This window comes from Terrapene carolina, unplaced genomic scaffold (genome assembly GCF_002925995.2).
Source record: "Terrapene carolina triunguis isolate 2854851 unplaced genomic scaffold, T_m_triunguis-2.0 Scaffold210, whole genome shotgun sequence".
NCBI lineage: Eukaryota > Metazoa > Chordata > Testudines > Emydidae > Terrapene > Terrapene triunguis.
This window is the reverse complement of record NW_020664561.1, coordinates 26604705-26628908: the sequence shown is the minus strand read 5'-3', so window position 1 is coordinate 26628908 and position 24204 is coordinate 26604705. Positions and strand designations below refer to the sequence as shown.

At 41.2% G+C, this 24204-nt stretch overlaps 1 protein-coding gene across 4 annotated transcripts; it reads left to right on the top strand.

Moving 5' to 3' along the window:
* Nucleotides 1-1215: 1215 nt before the first annotated feature.
* On the top strand, nt 1216-23926 carry LOC112115867 (probable ATP-dependent RNA helicase DDX59). 4 transcript variants are annotated; one of them, XM_024213072.3, is made up of 8 exons: nt 1216-1310; nt 6691-7526; nt 15215-15382; nt 18112-18201; nt 18875-19018; nt 19940-20092; nt 21087-21215; nt 23528-23926. In XM_024213072.3, the coding sequence occupies exons 2-8, from the start codon at nt 6702-6704 to the stop codon at nt 23789-23791; spliced, it is 1773 nt and encodes a 590-aa protein (XP_024068840.1). In that variant the 5' UTR covers nt 1216-1310; nt 6691-6701; the 3' UTR covers nt 23792-23926. The 4 variants fall into 4 exon arrangements, with proteins under 4 accessions (XP_024068840.1, XP_024068839.1, XP_024068837.1 ...); XM_024213071.2 differs by having other exon boundaries at nt 1216-1320; nt 18875-19126; XM_024213069.2 differs by having other exon boundaries at nt 18875-19126; nt 23528-23925.
* The last annotated feature ends 278 nt before the right edge of the window (nt 23927-24204 follow it).

Genomic DNA, 24204 nt, shown 5'->3' with positions numbered 1-24204 from the left:
ACAGTTTCTGGCAATCAGAGACTAGGGATACCCCATGGCAAATAGCCACTGATGGACCAATGGTCCATGAACTTATCTAATTGTTTCTTTAACCCCGTTATAGTTTTGGCCTTCATAGATTGACTGTGTTGTGTGAAGTACTTCTGTTTGTTTTAAACCTGATACCTATTAATTTAATTGGGTGCTCCTGGTTCTTGTGTTATGTGAAGGGGTAAATAACACTTCCTTATTCACTTTTTCCACACCATTCACAATTTTATAGACCTCTCTCATATCTCCTCTTAGTCATCTCTTTTCCAAGCTGAAAATTGATAGAAAATACCATATTGTGTATATACTATGTGTCACTTAGGTACACGCCCATTATATTTATCCAGTGAGAAACTCACTTGGGAGCATACAGCTACCTGGTTATCCAGACACCATTATTTCCCCATTCCATTCTTTTCCCCTCACCCAAGGCATGCGTTTCTTACTGAGGAGTGCATGCACATGCCATGTGTGAAATCTTAGTCACATTTAAATTATTCCAGAGAGCAAAAAAAAAAAAAAAAAAAAAACCACCCACCCACCCACCCTTCTTTTGAAAGCCTGCAAAACAATAATTCCGCATCAGCGAAATGTTGTAGAAAAGATGGAGACCAAGGAGAAATTTCAGGCACAAGATGCTTTTCTTCAGAAAGTTAGAAGGGCCGGCGAAGAAGGGCTGAGACTGCGGGAGCTGCCTCCTCCGCTGTAACTACAGCTCTGCTGCACAACCGCCACCTGCCCGTCCACTCTCTTTTCCCCTCCTGCGTCCTGTGCTGCAATTGAGCCCGCTGTCTGTTTAATCGCCTTGCTTTCTGGGGGGGTGACCTCGGCGTTGGGCGTCGCCGTGTCCCGTTCCCTACGCGCTCCGCTTTTTGACATTTTGATTCTTGCATTTCCCTCCAGGGGCAGAAACCCCGCCGCGCATTGTCCCCTCTTGGCTTTGCTGCCTGTTCCACCCAGACTCGCCCCCCTTCGCCGCCACCCTCTGTCCTCAGGCCCTGTCAGGGTGTCCCTCTTCTCCCCCCGTCCTATTCGATCTCGTCCCTCTCCATCCCCAGGCTCTCCTTTCCCGCCCCCGTCAGCCCACTCCTCTCCCCGCCCCCTGTGAGTCGCTGCTCCAGCGCGTGCACTCTGGTTCCCGTCGCCGCCCGCGCCGCCTGCGTGGGGCTTGAGAGCCGGCCTAGCCTGGTTGCTCGCTGCCTCGGCACTCGATTTTCTCGCTGCTTGTGGTGTCGCCATTTTCTAAGGGAAGTTCGGGCCGGTGGCGAGGTGCATGTCGGGTAGGTACCGGTAAGTTACGTTACCCAGCAACTCCTCGCCCCGGGAGCGCGCTAGCTCCAAAGCAGCGGCGCCGGCGGGGCTGTGGGTCCCGTCTGCGGCGAGGAGCTGCGCAGCGCCGGGCGCTCCTTGTTGGGGGACGGGCGGGTGAGTGTCTGCACCGGGCAGCCCAAGCCCTGCAGTGCGGGGTCCCCCGGGCGGGGCCTGCAGCCACCTTGCCGTGCAGAGCGGTATGGACGAGACCCTGCGCTGGTTGGCCCCGGAGAAGCGGGATGGCTGAGCGCGCTCAAACCCCTCCTGTGTCCCCGAGGAGAATGTAGGGCTGGGCTGAGGCCTTGTCCACACTAGGCGGGGTTTGCCCCATGGCTACACAGCAAGCGAGCGCTTCTGCCAGACTGGTTTCACTCCCTGGCCAGAGTAGCTTTTTGGCAGGCGGCTTCTTTGCCATTGTCACGCCACCTGCACTAGGGCTTTTGCCGGTATAGAAATGTCGCAAAAAGAAAATCCCACCCCATAAGTGGTGTTATCTAGACAGGCGAGTTACTAGTGTAGATCAAGCCTGAGCTTCTAAGGGTACGTCTATACTTACCTCCGGGTTTGGCGGTAAGCAATCGATCTTCTGGGATTGATTTATCGTGTCTTGTCTAGGCGCGATAAATCGATCCCGGAAGTGCTTGCTGTCGACACTGGTACTCCTGCTATGCGAGAGGAGTACGTGGAGTCGACGGGGGAGCCTGCCTGACGCGTGTGGACCCGCGGTAAGTACCTTGTAGTTCGAACTAAAATACTTCGACTTCAGCTACATGAATAACGTAGCTGAAGTTGCGTATTTTAGTTCGAACTGGGGGGTTAGTGTGGACCAGCCCTAACTGCGCTGCCCCACCATTTCTGTGTCTCCACGGCAAACTTCTTCTGTTGGCATAGCTAGGCCAGGGGTGTGATCCCTGATTGACATAGGTATGCTGGTATAAGCTCCACGGTAGGTTTATTTTGGAGCGTGTGGGGTCTGGGATGGTTGGTAAAAGCTCAGTTTTGCAAGTTTAAGTTGTGTCTGTGATAGAAGCACTTTGTCATTATAGTTTAGGACCCTTCCAAATTCACTGTCCATTTTGGTCAATTTCACTGCCAGGGATTTTAAAAATTAGTCAATTTCATGTTTTCAGATATTTACATCTGAAATTTCAGTGTTGTAACTATAGGGGTCCTGACCTAAAAGGCTTCAGGATGGGATGGTTGCAAGGCTATTGTGTGTGTGATGTCATGGGATTGGGCGGGTGTCATGGGATTGCTCCCCTTACTTCTGCCCTGCTGCTGACAAGTGTGCTGCCTTCAGTGCTGGGCAGCCAGAGAGGAAGGCTGCTGGCCAGGCGCCCAGCTCTAAAGCTAGTGCCTCCACCAGCAGCAGTGCAGAAGTGAGGGTCGCAGGGTATGGGGTGTATGTATGGGCTTTCCTGGAAGTCTGCTGCCTAAGAGGGAGGCTGATAGCTGGAGGTGTGGTCTCTGTGCGCTGGAAGGTGTATGTGACAGCTGGAGCTGTGGCCTCTCCACAGGGTGGGGTGTGTGTCAGGCAGCTGGGAGATGCACTTTGAGTGGGGAGCCCAGCCCTTAGAGGAGAATGGAGAGTTTAGGAAACTGAACTACAGGTCCCATGAGGCACCACAGCAGGAGATCCAAATCAAAATATTTGGATTTTTTTGGATATATGTTTTTTTGACAAAAAAGCGAAAGTTTCTACAGAAAGCAGACACTTCCTGAAAAGTGTGGCTTGAAAATCCAACTTTTGACTGAAAAACAATTGTGACAGAAAAATGTTGACCAGTCCTATATGCCATTATTAACTACTGAAAATATCAATGCACTCCTTGGATAATATCGTAATGCTGTTCTAAAGGAATCTTACAGTTTACATTCTAGCTCACCAGAAGAGTGTCATGTTATGTCTCTAATAAAATCCTGTATCACTCTGATCATCAATATTATTGTGAAATGTATGTACAGAAACTATGTAAGGAGTTATGTGTATATATACTGAAGTTCTTAATGTCTCTATCTATGAACTGGTCACTAGCAAAGGTGAAAAATGGGTTTTCTGTCAGATAAACATTTCTTGTCTATCTGGCTCCTTAAATGTACATTAAGTATTGTACAGTTCACAAGGAGTTGCCACTTACCAGTCAGAACCAAATGCAAATGAAATATTATGGGAACTTCAAAGAAAGAAACCAACAGGATGGAAAAAAAAGTGAGGGTGGGAGGAGGACGGAGATCCCTATCTTGAAGTGCACATCATGGTTTGCTCTATTTGGGGGACAAAGAAGACAGCCTATCACCCTTCATTGAGGAAGAAAATGGACAGCGAGTTTGCTTCATGACAAAGCGTTCTCAACCAGTCTTGATTGAAAATGCTGGATGAGTGAGAGAAACTTTCAGTAAGAGAAACTTCTTTAGACAGGAGGTTACACTTTCTAGAAACCAAACTTAACCAACAGGTTATTATGATTTTGTTTTATATTTAACCATTTGTTTCTAATATTTTTATTCACTATCAATTGAATCTCTATTCTTTGATAAGAAATGTATCTTTGTTTTCACTATAAATATACCTAAGTGCTGTGGTGGCAAGCAAAGTGGTGGTCCTGAGCTGAATCTTACAAGCTGTTGTATACTGTTCCTTTTGGAACAACAGGTCTGGTATTTCTGGGAGTGTTCAGTGAATAAGGAACTGGCTGCTACAGGGAATGCTTATAGGGCTCCGGTTGGTTTGTATTTATCACTAACCAGTACGTTGGGGAGTGGGGCCTAGAAAGTAGTGTTTGTGTTGTTAGAGGCTGGTGGCTTCATGGAGCTGATCCACAGTAGGCCCAGACAAAACTGCTGTACGTAGGTTGTGGTGTGATGTCTCACAACCCTTGGTGCTCCTCAAGAGGATCACAGAGATAAACTGAATATATAATCAGACTACCTTAAGCACCTTGCCAGAGATCAGTCTGGGTGGCGCTCGATTTGCAAGGAATCTGTGTTCCTTTTGGAATTTGCCATCCTGATGATGATGATTTTCCATAGACACTGGACTGGACAACTGTGTTAAAGTTAAACCTGGGTGATGTCTCATTTCCAATTAAGTTATTTTTTTAGTTATTAATATAATATTCACAAAATTGTCTCAATTTGACCAACAGTGTATCTGTGCTACTGTACAACAAACTATTTTGTAGCCCAGAAATATACTTTTACTTATGCAGCACTCAAAGTATACTAGGTGCTTTACAGATGCGTAAGAAACAGTTCTTTCTCCAGGAAACTTGCAATCTGAGCCCTGTGTCCTGCAAAGGAATCTAGTTGATGTCACTTGGACTTCAGGGCGGTGAGGTGGTGGGTAAGGGCCTGGTCAATCAGATGTATGTGCAGGATTGGAGCTAAGCACAGCACAAGTTGGAAGGCAAGAAATAGTGGCGTGGGGAAGGTCAGGGAAGGTAGGATGAGGTTAACCACAACTTATTGTATTATTTTGTTGGTCTGCACGTGAATCTCAAAGATTGTGAGATACTTTTTATTTAAATTTTTTACACACATTAAGAGCTAAAATTAGTAAATGATTTCAAAGGATTATGTGGGCTATCTAGGAAGGCTGAAGGGGGCTGGCGAGAGAGTATAAAAAGGTGATGGGAAGAAAATGAGATAAAAGAAGGTGGAAACATGAGATAGAGATGGAAGGGGAGAATATTAGGATGAAGGTGACAAATGAGATGAAAAGTGTGAGATTCATGGTAGGCACCTCGACCAACGTTCCCTCTAATTTTTTATATCCATATGTGGAATGAATTTTGTTATGTGCACCAATATGGAGGTGGGGTGTCGGGGTGGGGCTGAGGGGTTCAGAGTGTGTAGGGGGCTCAGAGCTAGGGCAGAGGGTTGGGGTGTGTGTGGAGGGGATGAGGGCTCTGGTTGGGGGGTACAGGCTCTGGGTTGGGGCTGGGGATGAGGGGTTTGGGGTGTAGATGAGGGGTTTGGAGTGCGGGAGGAGGCTCAGGGCTAGGGCAGAGGGTTAGGGTTTGGGGGGGGTGAGGGCTCCGGCTGGGCGTGCAGGCTCTGGAGTGGGGCTGGGGATGAGAGGGTTGGGGTGCAGGCTTCCCTGGGGCTGCGGCGGGCAGAGAGGACTCCCCACAGCCCTCTCTTGCCGCAGCAGCCCGGGGCCAGTGGAGAGTGCCTCTCCCTGCCCTGGCAGCTCCGGGGCTGGGACTGGGGGAGAGGCGCCTCTCCCTGTCTGCGTGGCCCTTGATAGCCTGCTGCATGGCTGCACAGCTTAGAGGGAACTTAGACCTCGACGTGCGTGGGGTCAGGCTTTGGAAGGGATAAGTAAAGAAGATGGCAGGATGGCTGAAACAAGAAGTGATACTACACTCAAGGTGAAAAGTTCAACAGTGAAAGTCTAGATGATGTCTAGATGAGCATAAACATTTTCAATATTGTTTAGAGAAAGGGAAGATGCTGTCATTGTGTGAGGGTCCCAAAGGCCTTGAGGTGTGCTCTATGAGCCAAAACAACTGTTAATTAACTACTAGGTACTTATCAGTGTTGATTCAGTCTCTTGCCTTGAAAACACATTTCACTGATTGTAATGTTTCATGGTAAAAATAAACCATGATGATTATTATTAATCATGTTTATTATAGTGGAGCCTAAGGGCCAACCAAGAGTGGGGTCCCATTGTATTATACAAAGTCTCCACTCTGAAGAGCATACAATCTAAATAGACAAGACAAACCCTAAATAGACAAAGATGGGGGAAGAGGTATAATAAACAAACGGCATGAACTGTGTGTGTGTATACACATCTTTTGAGTGGATTTACTTAGGAGGGGATAAGCTAAATGGAAAGAAAAGGGAAGTGGTAGACAGGACAGGGGTCAAGAGGGTAAGAAGCCCAGGTGTTGAGTGAAACTGAGGTGACGAAACTAGGAAGGAAGGTAACAGAGAGGGTTGGAGCAAACAGTCAATCAGCACAGGGCAGAGAAAGTCCAGTCAAAACTGCAGAAAATTCTCTGAATGTCTAAAAGTCCATGCTTTGGCTTGACTTCTCCTACTGGCTGGAATCTTGGGCTGGCTGCTCTCTGTATTTTTTTCTCCAAAGCCACATGGTGGGGGAAGGCACGTGTGGGCCCTAACACCCCCGGAGTTGGGGTCAGGGGTCTCCCCTCCACATTTCTGTGTACTCGGAGGGGTGACCCTGGCTGGACCCTATTTTACCCCTTGCTTCCCTGCTGCAGTGCAGCAGTCCCTGCTTTGGCTACCAGCTGGAGTCTCTGACTAGCTCCTCTCTGCAGCTTTTCCCCCAGGCCACATTAAAATACCTTTTAATAATTGTAATTATTTTCTTCACAGAATATTGAAGCATGTTTGTTCCAAGGTCTCTTAAAGTCAAGAGGAATGCTGATGATGACCTAAGCTGTACAGCAAAAATAAAAAAGTTGTCTTCTGGAGAACCCTCATTAGTGGAGGCCACAGACTTAAGAGATGTTAAGCCAACTATAAAAGATGCGTCTGCTTCAGGATGTAATTTATATAAAGCAGTACAAGAATGCACAGAGCTACAAACTTTTCCAGATTCAGACTTCCCCTTTGCTGATGAATCTTTGGGAAGTGACAACCAAAATGTTGATGAAGACAGCTCCTCTGTAGAACCCATTAAATCTTTCAGCAAATCCCAGCGCTGGGCAGAACCTGGAGAACCTATATGTGTTGTTTGTGGTCGTTATGGTGAATATATTTGTGATAAAACAGATGAAGATGTTTGTAGTTTGGAATGTAAAGCCAAACATCTTTTACAAGCTCAAGAAAAAGAAGGGTTAAACTCTGACAGTCTTGTGAAAGTAGAATCAAAACCAGAAACTCTTTTGCCTGTCACCCTTTATACCTATAAAGAACATTCCTTTATTTTAAGCCTGCAAGATGACCAGATCAAGAACCTTAAATTGCAGTTAGGTATTGTTGTCCAGGGCAAAGGAGTTACAAGACCTATTATAGAGTTTGAACACTGTGGTTTTCCTGAAACTTTAAACTATAATTTAAAGAATTCAGGCTATGAAGTTCCAACCCCTATCCAGATGCAGATGATTCCTGTTGGACTTTTGGGAAGGGATATCGTGGCCAGTGCAGATACAGGCTCAGGAAAAACTGCAGCCTTCCTGCTTCCAGTTATTATTAAAGCCTTGGAAGAGGTAATTAAAGTTTATGTATATATTCAGAAAGAGGTGAGACGCTTAATGAGTCCAGAGTTCTCAATGTAATTAAAAATGGCAGTTATTGTTTTGAAGCTCAGTAGTTTACTCTATTTTTTTTAAAGAGTTTCCCCCCCTAATATTGTAAATATTTTTCTAGTTGGGTGGGCAGGAAATATAGTCTGTTCATTGACATTAATGTACTTGCAGTTTACTTTTGTTCACAAAAAGTAACCTATTGAAAGGACACTTTTTTGGTGTTTTTTCTCCCAATAATTATGTAGTACTCCCAGTAACTTAGGAGTTAGTTGCTAATATCCCAGCATGCATCATTCTGTGACATCACAAATACTATGAGGGCTGTAAAGACATTCCTGGTATTCATGTGATCACATGATTTCACAGATGAATTCAGGCTGCAATGTCTTCAGCCAACCAGCAAATATCCAGAGGAATTCAGAGGGTAAAATAATTTTTAAAGGTTAGGTAAAACTTATTTCTGTGCTGACTGCTCCCCTCAACCTCATCAAAAGGGGCCCATCAGTGCATACTTGAATACTTAACTCAGTTTTCATTTTTGCTTTGTAGTTTATCTTAATCTTTGACAATATCATCTGAAGTAAGTGCTTACATTTCATATGGCAAGTTTTCAAGCTATGGGTGATCTTGCATACTACACCTCTACCTCAATATAACTTGACCCGATATAACACGAATTCGGATATAACGCGGTAAAGCAGTGCTCCGGGGGGACGGGGCTGCGCACTCCGGTGGATCAAAGCAAGTTCAATATAACGCGGTTTCACCTATAATGCGGTAAGATTTTTTGGCTCCCGAGGACAGCGTTGTATCGAGGTAGAGGTGTATTCTGTGCTTCAGTTTCAGGATACAGTGTGGAGACTTTTCAGTCCAGATTCCATTTGAACGTTGAATTTTTTTTTTGGTGGGTTAAATCAAAGTGTCTCTATAACTTAGGAGGTTTTTTTTTCCCCCCCCTTTAATACACAATGGCTTATTTATATCCTGGTGATTTTGCTTGTGACATCTGAAAAACTTTAGTTTGTCTCTCTAACTTGTTAATTTTTAGGATAATAATTATTGTCTATTATGGGTGGGAGGGAAATGGCTTTACTTTTTCAAGTAATTGGTGGCAGGTTAGGGTTGGATGATCCAAAGTGCAGCAGAATCACTATAGTTCTTCGAGTAGTATCCCTATGGGTGCTCCACTTCAGCAGTGCATGTGCCACTCAAGCAGAGATTTTCAGTTAGTAATGTGCTTTCAGCCTGCACATGTGCCTTATGCCTCCTTATGCTGGACACCAAGTCCATACAGGTGAGTACGAGCAAACTGCCTTCAGTTCCTTCTCAACCGCCTTGGCCTTAGTGTGTCTGCCTCGAGCATGCTTCGTCTTTTCTCTTTTTCTATAGTTGATTGATTAATTAGTATAGTTATAGTTAGCTAGATAAGAAGTGAGAGGATTGTTTTCTCCTCTCCCCCCTTCTGACAGTCACAGGGAAGATTCTTCTCATTATCAAGGGTGATGGAACCAACCCTGCATGCCACTCCAACTTCCATATGGGCCCCCCTAGCAGCCACACTGGGACCCCTGGGATGCTTATTGGCAGCAATTTGTCGGACCACCTATACTGTCTCATAGGGAGGCTAGAGTTGCACAGCTCTCCTCCCCAATGAGGCGCCCCCCTTTTTCCCCCCCACACACAAAGAGACGTTTGAAGACCAGGAATCCAGGGCAGATAAAGAGAACACCCCTCAAACACTTATTTCATCCTCTTCTCTGGATGAGATGGTTATACTTCCACCACCATCCATTGCCAGAGATTTTCAGCAATTTCAAGAAGTCGTAAATTTCTAGTTAGCAAATTTCTCTTGAAGTCAAGGATTCACGCACAAATTGTTGGATATCCTTTCGTCCACACAACCTCCAGGGTGGTGTTACCCATTAGTGAGATACTCCTAGATCCATCTAAGACTGTATGGCAGAGACCTGCCACTGTTCTGACCACATGTAAACAAGCAGATAAGAAGTATTATGTTCCCCTTAAGGATTCTGACCTTTTGTTCTCCGATACTCCACCTAACTCCCCGGTGGTGATGTGCAGGGAGTAAATGAGCATGATAGACAGTACTTCTCTAAATCTACCCTGTAAGACAAAGACCAGAAGGCACTGGATCTCTTTGGATAAAAGAGCAGTAGCAGCAGTGGCGACTTACCCCTGACAAGAAGCGATTATAGTTTTCCCATACCTTGATGACTGATTACTCAAGGGCAGCTCCTACGAAGCAGTGCTGTCTTCCACTCAGACAGCCCTTGCTCTGTCCCATGTTAACCCCTGCAGTTTAGCCTGAAACGGAATGTAAAAAAATCCACTTTAACCCCTGTACAGAAGATCCAGTTTATAGAGGTGCATTTGGACTTGTTGGCAGCCAGGGACTACCTTCTCTTAGACAGATTCGTAACTTTGGCAGTTCTGGTATGGGCAATTCAGTGCAGCCCTCAGACTACAATAAGGATCTGTCTTCAGCTCCTGGGGCACATGACAACTTGTACCTTTGACCAATCATGCAGGGCTACACCTCCACTGCTTCCAGGGTTGGCTCAGAATGATCCATTTTCTAGTCAGACACGTTGGACAGACAGGGGAGGAAGTCCCTACACTGGTGGAAGGATCAACTCAGTGTCTTTTCAGGGATTCCTTTCTGTTGCTCAGCTCCATTGTGACTTTAATAACAGATGGATCACTGTTGGGATGGGGAGCCCACCTCAATATCCTCACAGCTCAGGGAAGATGGGCAACTCAAGAAACCAGTCTCCACATCAATCTGTTGGTGCTTAGGGCTGTCAGGAATGCTTGTCTTCATTTCCTACCCCTCATTGGGGTTGTCAGGGTTCCCTCCCTACTCTGAACTCTGGGGTACAGATGTGGGGACCTGCATGAAAGCCCCATATAGCTTATATTCCACCAGCTTAGGTTAAAAACTTCCCCAAGGCACAAATTCCTTTCCTTGTCCTTGGACAGTATTGCTGCCACCACCAAGTGATTTAAACAAACATTCAGGGAGGAGCCGCTTGGAGCCCTATCTGCCCCAAAATATCCCCCAAGCCCCTTCACCCTCTTTCCGGGGGGGGAGGGCTAGAGAATAATATACCAACCGATAGGTTAACAAAGTGAGCACAGACCAAATCCCTGGTTTTTAGGACACTGAAAATCAAACAGGTTCTTAAAAGAAGAATTTTATTTAAAAAAAAAAAAAAAAAAGTAAAAGAATCACACCTGCAAAATCAGGATGGTAGATAACTTTACAGAGTAAATAAAAAGATTTAAAACACAGAGGATTCCCCTCTAGGCTCAACTTCAAAGTTACAAAAACAGGAATAAACCTCCCTCTAAGCATAGGGACAATTCACAAGCTAAAACAAAAGATAATCTAATGCCTTTCCTTGCTATTACTTACAATTTCTGTAATTTTTAGATGTATCAGTTCAGGATCTTTTTAGGAGCTGAGTTACCTGCTTGGTCTCTCTCTTTGTCCCGAGAGGGCACACACAAAGAGAGCACAAACAAAACCTTCCCCGCCCCAGATTTGAAAGTATCTTCTTTCCCCATTGGTCCTTCTGGTCAGGTGCCAACTAGGTTAATTGAACTAATTAACCCCTTACAGGTAAGTGATTCTATACCTCTGGCCAGGAGGGATTTATGTTACTGCATACATAAAGGTTGTTACCCTTCCCTTTATATTTATGACGGGTAAATCAATCAGGGTCATGACGGACAACGTATCCTGCATGTTCTGTTTCAATGAGCAGGAAGGAACAGGATCCTCCTTCTGTGTGCCAAGGCCATGAAACTATGGAACTGGTGCATAGCTCATCAGACCCAAATTTCAGTAGTCTTATTTCCCAGGTATTCAGAACAACACAGCTGATGATGTTGGTACTGCTCTCAAGACTATGAATGGGAGCTAAATGCACAAGTTCTCCAAAACATATTCAAAAAATGGGGACTGCTGGGGATCTCTTCGCCACCTCCAGAAACAGGAAGGGTGCCGCCTTCTCTGCTCAAGAGGAGGTCTGGGCCATCAATCCTTGGGGGACACCTCTTTTCTGTCTTGTAAGAAGGGTCTGTTCTATGCCTTTCCCACAACACTGCTGATACTAAAGGTGATGAGCAAAATCAGACAGGAGAGGGCCAAAGTTATCCATATAGTGCTGACATGGCTGAGACAGGCTTGGTACTCTTACCTGCTTCATCTGTGTCCAAATGCAGCTCAAGCTCCTGTCCACTCCTCATCTCCTCTCATTGAGTGTGGGCCATGTGCTTCATCCTAACCTAGCAATTCTCTGCCTCAGGGTGTGGTTTCTCAATGGTTCACAGAGTTAGAATCCTTCTGGTCTATGGAAATACAACAGGTACAAGAGGTATAACAGATGTTATGGAACAGTAGAAAGAGGTCAACTTGTACTACTTACCTGCAGAAATGGAAGAGTTTCTTCCATTGGTGGTGATGTTGCTGCTTCCTACCAGAATCTGTGCCATCCTGCATTACCTGTTGCATCTGAAGAAATAGGGGTTATCAGTTAGTTTGATTAAGGTTCAAGTATCAGCCTTTAATCCTTTGTTAAAAGTTGCTCCCTTGATATTGATTAGGTTTATTAAGGTTTTGGGGAATCTCTACCCTCAAATTAGAGACCCCACCCCAACCTGGAACCTCAACTTGGTACTTGGTTACCTTATGAGACCTCTATCTGAACCTATGGCTACCGGCTCTCTGCTCCATTTATCTATGAAGACAGTCTTTTTTTACTAGCCATCATGGTCAGTCCATAGGGTTGGGGAGATTGGCATCTTGATGGCAGATCCACCTCCCTCCCCCATATATCTTTAAGGACAAAGTGTCTTTAAGTCCACACACTAAATTCTTACCTAAGATTCCATCTGAATTCCACCTTCACCAATCCAGTCATCTAACTGTGTTTTTCCCAGTCTCATAGCGCTCTGTTTTTATACCTTGGATGTTCAAAGGGCATTGGCTTTCTATTTAGATAGGACTAAGCAATTCTGAAAGTCACCTAGACACTTCATCTCCTCCATGGATAGATCCCAGGGGTCCACAATCTCTGCTTAGAGTTTGAGATGGATATTTGGATTTAATCATCACTTATTATGCTGCTGCAGGTGTTCATCTCTCCCTCCTCCCCCCCCTCCCAAGAGTGATAGCACATTCGACCAGATCACAAGCAACATCTACAGCATTACTTAAGAATGTGCCAGTATCTGAGATATGTAGGGTCACTATATAGGCCCCAGTACAAACGTTTTTGAAACATTATGCTTTAATCGATGCCAGCAGATCTGATGAAGCACTTGATACTGCAGTACTATCTTCAGTTCTAGACTCAATTCCAAAGCTTCTTCCTCCCTCTAGGAATACTGCTCAGAAGTCATCTGAAGTGGAGTACCCATAGGGACATCACTTGAAGAAGAAGAGGTTATTCACTTTGTGCCTTAACTGCGGTTCTTCGACTTGAGTCCCCCTATGGTTGCTCCACTACCCACCCTCTTTTTCCCTCTGCTTCAGGCTGTTCTCTATGGGACAACTGGGTGGAAAAGGAACTGAGGATGGTTCACCCGCACACTCCTATGTTGCTTTGGTGTCTGACCTGAGTAGGCATAGTGCATGCATTGTGCAAAAGGACACTGCAAACTGAAAATTTCAGATGGAGGGTTTGAGAGGTGCATGTACACCTGAAGTGGAGAACCCATAGGGATTCACATCTTGAAGAACTGCAGTTACTGCACAAAGTGAGTAACCTTTTCTGCTGCTGTTCAGAAGGGACAAGATGCTGAGAATCTGCATAGTAGGTTTGCACAGCTGTGGAAATTCTTTTTGTGGCTGCCAAGGGGCAGAATTGAGCCTGATAATTCAGTGACTGTACCAGTTAAGTGTTTTTTTTCGCAGGTACTCCACAGAGAGGGGTAGCCCAGCACACACAATAACTACTGTAGCCCAGAGACTAGTCCAGGCCATGGAATGGCTCCACTTCTGATCTGTCTGTCTTGCGGGGAAGGCAGGGAAGGGATGGATGATCCTTGTACCCTATGTGTAGATAAAACCAGAAATGTTAACTAATTACATCTGAGCCCTGCTGCTCACTTGTAATTCTGGGCTTTAGGGCTTGTCTACATGGCGCGTTAGTCCACACCAATGAGGGTGTAAATTTAGTGTTGTGCACTGACTGGCCTGTGTGGACCCTGCTGGTGCTACAAGTTCCCTCGTGCACGTTAATGTAAAAACAGGAGTGTTTTTGAAATGGGACTACATTAGTACACACTAGGGAACTTTTAGTGCGTGCCAGCATGGTCCCGTTAATGCGTTATTCATTAGTGGGGACTTATGCACCATATAGACAAAGCCCTATGATTGTAGTAGTGTTAACAGAGTATTTTTTTAACTTATTTATTGAATGTGTCAATATAGGCTTTTGGATTCTAGAATTAAGTAGGGCAATATAGTCTTCCAAGGATTTGTAAATCCACTCTTCTTTATCTTTTTTTAAATGAGTAACAACCGTTTGAATAAACAATAGTCTACAAAAAGAGAAATCTATTTTCTTGGTAAACAAGTCCTTGTTATTGTAATGTTGGGGAAAACAAGCTAGATAAATATTATTTTCAGGCCTAGACAGTTGTGATCTTTCTAGTTTCACAGCTGTATAGATGTATTATTTATACAGTAGACTAAATTAAATTACAGTTTCAGCATATTATAATGGATATACAAATTATGATCAAGTTAATTCTACTTCTTGGTTAATTCCCGGTTCAGTTATCTCTTAATGCTGGCAGGGGAATAATGACACATCTAAGAGAATTTTCTATTTTCCTGTTTTAAGGCTTAGCCTGCATCCTGTCTTTAGTATCCAGTTCAGTATTGAGAAAAGTAGTTAAAGGATTCTTTGATTCAGAAAACAGCTAGAAGTGATGCATTTGTTACCTGACAAAAATAAATAAAAGGCATTATAAATCACATAGGTGTCTGCCTGTTTTAGTATTTTCTTTATAAAAAGAAAATGCACTGAATTGCTTTGAAAATTCTGGGCCTGATTCTCATTGACACTAAAGGTCTACTCAGCAAAGAAAAACCCATGGCTGGCCCATGCCAGCCGACTCAGGCTTGTGGGGCTGTTTCATTGCTGTGTAGACTTCCAGGCTGGATCCCGAGCTCTGGGACCCCCCCTTCCACACACATACTTTGCTCCAGCCCAAACCCAGAAGTCTACACAGCCATGAAACAACCCTGAAGCCTGAACCCCTCAAGCCTGACTTGGCTGGCATGAACCAGCCGGAGGTTATTCTTTGCTGAGTAGACATACCCTAAAGGCCCTTTACACTGCTCTGGCACGTAAAGGAGCTTTGAAGTTGGTATACATTACATTGCACTCACTGCCAGAGCAGTGTAAAGGGACCTAAATGTCAATTAGAATTATTTATCTTTCAGTTGAATATTAGAGTTGGCTTCATGAATGATTTTAGTAGGCTGTTTACTAGCTAATTAGATCAAAATGACTGCACTACATAACTGTGTCACTATAGAAAGATTTATGTTAGGTTTTCACCTAAGAATGAAAATTCTATGGTGGATAGAAGTATTTTTTTTTCCTTTTTAGACTAAAACTCCATCTGCACTTATTCTGACACCAACGAGAGAGTTAGCAATTCAGATAGAGAGACAAGCTAAAGAGCTGATGATTGGTCTGCCAAACATGAGAACAGTTCTTCTTGTAGGAGGTTTACCACTGCCACCCCAACTTCATCGTCTGAAACAAACTGTTAAGGTAAGAACTATTGTGTGAAAGAGAGTCCCTTGAAGAAAGATGTTTTTATGGTATGTGTAGAAAATAAAAAATGATGACTTACACACACATTCAAGTCAAAGGTTTTTACATCATTACACAGGAGGGCCATATAAATCTAAGCCACAACCTTGTGTGGGCCAAACAGATTCTACATATTTTAATCAGATTTATAGTCACCTGTATTGATTTATATTTTAAGTTCAGCTGGTTTTGTGTGTATTTAGATGGGTTGTTTCTATGTACAGTATTGTCTATTTAAAAACAAAGAAATCAGTGTATAAAAATGTATTAGAATTACAGAAAATGGTAAAAAAAAAAAAAAAACAGTAAAGAACACAAAACACTAATGAATCGGCTGTTAGTATATTGTGTTGAAGCAGGCTATGGGCCTTATGAAATGCTCTGGTGGGCTGTAGGTTGGGCACCCTATCTCTACACAGTGAATCTAGACCCTTAGCAGTAAAGATTAGCTCCTGAATTTTTATAGTAACTAGGGCTGTCAATTAATCGCAGTTAACTCACGCTATTAACTCAAAAAAATTAACTACGATTAAAAAAATTGCGATTAATCACACTGTTAAACAATAGAATACCAATTGAAATGTATTAAATATTTCTGGATGTTTTTCTACATTTTCAAATATATTGATTTCTATTACAACACAGAATACAAATTGTAAAGTGCTCACTTTATATTATTTTGATTACAAATATTTGCACTGTAAAATGATAAACAAAATCAATAGTATTTTTCAATTCACCTCATACAAGTACTGTAGCGCAGTCTTTATCGTGAAAGTGTAATTTAGACAAATTTAGATTTTTTTTTGTTAAATAACTGCACTCAAAAACAAAACAATGTAAAACTTTACACCCTACAAGTACACTCAGTCCTACTTCTTGTTCAGCCAATTGCTAAGACAAACAAGTTTGTTTACATTTACAGGAGATACTGCTGACTGCTTCTTATTTACAATGTCACCTGAAAGTGAGAGCAGGCATTCGCATGGCACTTTTGTAGCTGGCATTGCAAGGTATTTACATGCCAGATATGCTAAACAGTCATATGTCCCTTCATGCTTCAGCCACCATGCCAGAGGACATGCTTCCATGCTGATGATGCTCATTAAAAAAATAATGCATTAATTAAATTTGTGACTGAACTCCTTGGGGGAGAAGAGTATGTCTCCTTTTCTGTTTTACCCACATTCTGCCATATATTTCATGTCATAGCAGTCTCGGATGATGACCCAGCACGTTCGTTTTAAGAACACACTCGCAGAAGAGTTGACAAAATGCAAAGAAGGTACCAATGTGAGATTTATAAGGATAGATATAGCACTCGACACAAAGTTGAAGAATCTGAAGTGCCTTCCAAAATCTGAGAGGGACGAGGTGTGGAGAATGCTTTTAGATGTCTTAAAAGAGCAACACTCAGATGCAGAAACTATAGAACCCGAACTACCAAAAAAAGAAAATCAACCTTCTGTTGGTGGTATCTGACTCAGATGATGAAAATGAACATACGTCGGTCCGCTCTGCTTTGGATCGTTATCAAGCAGACCCCGTGATCAGCATGGATGCATGTCTTCTGGAATGGTGTTTGAAGCATGAAGGGACATATGAATTTTTAGCATACCTGGCACGTAAATATCTTGCGATACCAGATACAACAGTGCTATGCGAACGCCTGTTCTCGCTTTCTGGTGACATTGTAAACCAGATGTGGGCAGCATTATCTCCTGAAAATTGTAACCAAACTTGTTTGTCTGAGTGTTTGGCTGAAGTAGGACTGAGTGGACTTGTAGGTTCTAAAGTTTTACATTAACTGCATTCAAAAATAAAACATTTTTTGTACATAATTCTACATTTGTAAGTTCAACTTTCATTATAAAGAGATTGCACTACAGTACTTGTAGTAGGTGAATTGAAATATATTTTTTATTTTTACAGTGCAAATATTTGTAATAAAAATAAATATAAAGTGAGCACTGTATACTTAGTATTTTGTGTTGTAATTGAAATTAATATATTTGAAAATGTAGAAAACATCCAAAATATTTAAATAAATGGTATTCTGTTATTGTAACAGTGCGAGTAATTACGATTAATTTTTTTAATCGCTTGACAGCCCTAGTAATAATATAAATTTCTTTACAGATCTGAAACATTTATATGTATCCTTCTGAATTTTACATATAAAGAATAAGATTTCAAAATGATTTCTCGTCTTTATATTTTTGCTGCTTTCAAAGGGTACAATTTGCCACTTACTTAGGTGAGGAATTATAATTTACAACAGGAAACACATTAGTTCCTTGACTTTAGGATTTAGATTTTTCTGGCACGGAACACACTGCAGACATTCATTAATTCCAGGTATCTTCAGAGGGCTAATTTGTTCCATTTGTTTTCAGATACACACAACTTTGGAGAATCATGTACAGGAATTTCAAGTCTCTTTGCATCTGAGCTTGAATAATTTACACAAATATAGATAATTAGTACAAATGTGCTGTAACTGTAACTTACCCGTGATAGTCACCCACTGTTTTCTGTCTCTACTAAAAACAAAAAACGAAAGCTTGTCCTCCAATGCTTGCAAGTGCTAATGTCAAACATATTATTTTTCAAGGACTGAATACAGTTTTCATATAGCTTTAACTCATATTAGCTTGCTTTTCTAATGTTTTGATTTTTTCTGATAGGTTATAATAGCAACACCCGGAAGACTCTTAGATATTTTAAAACAAAGCTCTGTTCAGCTCCATGATATTAAAATTGTAGTCGTGGATGAAGTAAGTTCATATAAAGTTAAATACTGCAATTAGAAATGAGTGTTATCTAAATATAATGATAATGGCTACTGTTAGAGCTCTCATATTTCTGACTGTTAACAAGTGGCTGCCTAATATAGGTCCTGATCTAGCAAAGCACTTATGCAAGTGCTTAACTTTAAGTTTGTGTGTAGTCCCACTGACTTCCTCGGAATTTTGCATATGCTTTAAAGTTAAGCACGTGATTGAGTGCTTTACTTGATTAGGGCCATAGTGTCTAATAAATGGTTTAATTGGAGTCCCAGGCGAGGTGGTGGATCGTCAACTAAACACACAATGTTCATTAAAATATAGTTTATACTTCTGAGGGTTAAAAAGTGAATGTAGTGTTATGTAAAAGATGCTTGAGTGGCTGTAGTCATCTGTCAGTTTACATGACTGATAGGAGCGCAAGCTCTGCCACAATGACCCACGAGTGTTAACAGAATAACAGTGTCTATTCCTCTTCATAGCTTTTCTTCTGACTACCCAAATCAGAACTGATTTTAATGTGGTGACAATGTCGCTACACTAGTGTTGATTGTCAATTAAAGAATAGTGCATGATCATCAGAGCTTTCCTGTGTCTTTTTGTATGCTATACTTAAAATTATTAGGAAAAAATCATACTGTCTTAAATTAATATTTTCATTTAGGCTGATACCATGTTAAAGATGGGCTTCCAGCAACAAGTGCTGGATATTTTGGAAAACACCTCCAGTGATCGTCAGACCATATTGGTTTCAGCCACAATACCAGTTGGCATTGAGCAGCTGGCAAATCAACTTCTGCAGAATCCTGTGAGAATAACCATTGGAGAAAAGAATCTGCCATGTTCCAATGTTCGCCAGATTATCTTGTGGGTAGAAGAACCATCTAAAAAGAAAAAACTATTTGAAATATTACATGTTAGTATAGTGTTTTATTTAGCAAATTATGTCTATGCTTGTAGTGAATAAAGTTTAATTAATTGAGTTTAATTTAGCTCTTGCCTATCTAGTTCAAATATGTGTGAGGAAAGCAAGAGCAGTAATGGAAAGTAAGTTTATCTACCCCACCATGTTCAAGAATGTCTCCCTGGGGGTTCCCTAATAAAACAAAAAGACATGAGGGTACTTTGTCATTTAAAATGCCATTAAAAAGATGGATGAGTGGGCTAGATTATTCCTTTTGAACTCTACTGAAACTTCTCCAGAAAATAATAAATAAAACACCCCGCTCCCCCCCCCCCCCCAAACCCCCCCAAAAACAGTGGGTCTTAATCCTCACAGTAATTCTAGGCTTATTTTATGAGCATTCTGAAGTAATCTTAGCTGCAGTTGTGTAAGAGATTGATATATGCATTTAAGTGAACCTCAGATCTATTTCACATTTTAGAAAGTCACCATTTTTGTATTTAAAACACAACTTCAAAAAGATTATTTTTGAAGTTGTGTCAAGGCAAACTAGGGACCTGATTTTACAAACCCATATGCATGTGTTTAATTTGACTCATGAGTAAAATTACACACGTGTGCAAGTATTTGCAGAATTAGGGCTTAAATCTTGTCCTATTTTATTAGGAGTTTGGGAGGATTTTTTTTTAATAAATATGCTTGTTTCAATCTAATGTATAAAATCTACTGAAGAGAAAACGAGCAACTGTAAACAAACAGCTGTGGTTGACCAGCAATAAACTATGCGGATACAGTAGGTTTTACACAACTATTTTAATTTTACAGGATAAGAAACTCTTCAAACCTCCAGTGTTGGTATTTGTGGACTGCAAGCTAGGAGCAGATCTTCTGAGTGATGCTGTTCATAAAATCACAGGATTACAATGCATATCCATGCATTCTGATAAATCACAATCTGAAAGAACAAATATATTGCAGGTTTGTACTTACTAAAATAGAGATCTCCATGTCACTATGAAACATTCCATCTTATTTTTAAAAAGATAATTTAGTTTTAATGAGTTAGTAAAGTAGGCATCTTGTCGTGGTCTATCACTTATATAAAAGCTTCTGACTAATGCAATTCCAGATGCCACTGGATTTAATGTTTGTTTTTTATTAAACTCCAGGCAGAATATTGTTCTTTGGGGTGAAGGAAATGCATAATGATAGTACTTACATCTGTCTTGTATTACTGAGTTTTCACAATGAATGCTAGAGTTTATGGAAAACTGAAATGAAAGCACAGATTGTATTTCTACTAATACTTCAAGAAAGCGGCTATTTTAAATACTCTAGATTACTTTATAGATTATTGTTATTTATTTTAAATGGGAATTGACTTGAACGTTAGTCTGTGACTGCTTTTGTGCCTTGCTGAATTGCTGTTTTGTATCATTTTAAGCAGGACTTAGTGAATCACAAAATTTTATTTTCTGTGTGTGCTACATAAATCAAGAGTACAGTAGGGCAGTGGTTCTCAAACTTGGGCCGCCGCTTGTTCAGGGAAAGCCCCTGGCGGGCCGAGCTGGTTTGTTTACCTGCCAATGGGGGCTGCAGGAAGGGCGGCCAGCACATCCCTCGGCCCGCGCCGCTTCCTGCAGCCCCCATTGGCCTGGAGCAGCGAACTGCGGCCAGTAGGAGCTGCGATTGGCCGAACCTGCGGACGTGGCAGGTAAACAAACCGACTCGGACTGCCAGGGACTTGCCCTGAACGAGCGGCGGCCCAAGTTTGAGAACCACTGCAGTAGGGCACTATTTATTTTTCTTCTTTTTTCAGCAGCAGAATAGACTGTTGTGCAAATTATGACACTGCCCTTTATTTGAACCAACTGTATCTTGCCCTTCTACAGCAGGTCTCAAAAAGGGAATTGTAAGGAAAAAAAGCATACATAGAAAGTAATTATAATTTATTTTGTTTCCGACCCCTCAGGGATTATTTCAGGAAAAATATGAAGTCGTAGTAAGCACTGGAGTCCTTGGGCGAGGGCTTGATCTTGTCAATGTCAAACTGATAGTAAATTTTGATATGCCCTCAAGCATGGACGAATACGTACATCAGGTAAAGAGATATGTGTATCTTAAACGCTACATGAGATATTTGCTAAAACATTGTTGGAAAAATAAAACATGATTTTATAAAGCATGATCTGAATTGAAAGATGCACGCATAGGGATGGACGTACCTCCGGTAAAGTGCCCTTTAGGAGGGGAGGAAGAAGGGAATCCTGAAGAATCTCTCCTCCATCCTATGCAAGAAACACCAAACCTTCAGTCTGAATTAATGGAGAAACGCTAAAAAATAATGCCTCTTTGCCAATGGTGTTTGTATAGCTCTCCCTCTCCACCTCAGTGTGAAGGAGTATGTCTGTTCCTATACCTTTTTGAAGCATATGTGTATATTAAACATCTCCTTTCATTTTTTGTTGGAAAAAACTGAAATGTCAATGAAATAATGAATGGGAACTCCGCTTATCGGTATAGCAATATTTGATGTTTTGCTTAGTTCCAACCTATTAGACTTCACTACTCTAAAGGAACAACTGAGAGCTAGTAGAGCATTCAGAGTACTGACTTGCCTATGACAATACTATATATTAGGGCTGTCAGTTAATTGCAGTTAACTCATGTGATTAACTCAAAAAAATTAATCGCGATTAATCACACTGTTAAACAATAAAATACCAACTTCAATATTTTTGATGTTTTTCTACATTTTCAAATATATCTATTTCAGTTACAACACAGAATACAAAGTGTACAGTGCTCACTTTATATTATCTTTATTACAAATATTTGCATTGGAAAAATGATAAACAAAATAAATAGTATTTTTCAATTCACCTCATACAAGGACTGTAGTGCAATCTCTTTATCATGAAAGTGCAAATTACAAATGTAGGTGTTTTTGTTACATAACTACTCAAAAACAAAACAATGTAAAACTTTAGAGTCTATAAGTCCACTCAGTCCTACTTCTTGTTCAACCAATCGCTAAGAGAAATAAGTTTGTTTACATTTACGGGAAATAATGCTGCCCACTTCTTAATTACAATGTCACCTGAAAGTGAGACCAGGCATTCACATGGCACTGTTGTAGCTAGTGTCGCAAGATATTTATGTGCCAGATGCGTTAAAGATTCATATCCTTCTTCGTGCTTCGACCATCTTTCCAGAGGACATGCTTCCACGCTGATGATGCTTGTTAAAAAAAAATGCATTAATTAAATTTGTGACTGAACTCCTTGTGGCAGAATTGTATGTTTCCTGCTGTTTTACCTGCATTCTGCCATATATTTCATGTTGTTATAGCAGTCTCGGATGATGACCCAGTACATGTTGTTTGTTTTAAGAACGCTTTCCTTGCAAACTTGACAAAATACAAAGATACCAATGTGAAATTTCTAAAGATAGCTACAGCACTTGACCCAAGATTTAAGAATCTGAAATGCCTTCCAAAATCTGAGAGGGATGAGGTGTGGAGCATGCTTTCAGAAGTTTTAAAAGAGCAACACTCTGATCCGGAAACTACAGAACCCAAACCACCAACAAAATCAACCTTCTGCTGGTGGCATCTGACTCGCGATGATGAAAATGAACACGCATTGGTCTACACTGCTTTGGATGGTTATCAAGCAGAACCTGTCATCAGCATGGAGGCATGTCCCATGGAATGGTGGTTGAAGCATGAAAGGACATACAAATCTTTAGTGCCTCTGGCATGTAAATACCTTGCGACACTAGCTACAACAGTGCCATGCAAATGCCTGTTCTCACTTTCAGGTGACATTGTAATCAAGAAGCTGGGAGCATTATCTTCTGCAAATGTGTTTGTCTGAGCAATTGGCTGAACAAGAAGTAGGACTGATTGGACTTGTAGGCTCTAAAGTTTTACATTGTTTTATTTTTGAATGCAGGTTTTTTTGTACATAATTCTACATTTGTAAGTTCAACTTTCATCATAGAGATTGCACAACAGTACTTGTATTAAATGAATTTAAAAATACTATTTCTTTTGTTTTTTACAGTGCAAATATTTGTAATCAAAAATAAAGTAAGCACCTGCACTTTGTATTCTGTGTTGTAATTGAAATCAATATATTTGAAAATGTAGAAAATGTCCAAAAATATTTAAAGAAATGGTATTCTGTTTAACAGCGCAATTAATTGTGCGATTAATCATGATTAAATTTTTTAATCACTTGACAGCCCTACTATATATCCAGTTTCATGTAAGAACACCCAATATACAGTATTGCTGCAGCAAAAAATAATTTTTAAACTATCGCACAATGGAGTTTAAGCAGGCTTCTTTTATTTTGAAGGGGGAGAGTACTAATGCTAATTTAAAATAAACTTTGTTTTCATTTGCAGGTTGGAAGAGCAGGGAGGCTGGGTCATAGTGGAACTGCAATTACTTTTATCAATAACAACAGCAAGAAGCTTTTTTGGGATGTTGTAAAGAGAGTAAAACCAACAGGCACGATTCTTCCTCCACAGTTGCTAAACTCCCCTTATCTTCATGACCAAAAGAGAAAAGAACAACAGAAAGTTAAACAATCACAGAATAGTCTTGTAACAGGTGATAATCTTATGGACATTATTAGAAAACATGACAAAAGTAATTCTCAGAAGTGATTAATGGTATTATTTATAAATGTGTAAATATAATGAAAGCACTGTATTTCAGTAATAATTAAACATGAATTTATATCACTGGTATAAGATCTGTCAAAGTTATTTTTGAAAACGTGTAAGTTTTTTTCTGGAGAAATCCTGAGTCTGATTTTCATCTCCATCCCCAAATAGTGCTGATCTAAAAGGACATTCTAAATCTAAAAATTGCACTTCACTCTAAAAGTACAGTAACATCTAAAAGCATTTTTTCAGTTTGTTTACTTTGTGTGGGTGACATCTTCTATATAGTTATTTTCACTGTTCCCATTAAATATATAGTCTTCTTTCCTTGTTGTTTCTGTGCGGCTTTTGCATCGCAGTGGAAAAAAGAGGAATATTTTTAAAACAGGAAAAGTTGATTATAAAACTAAAAA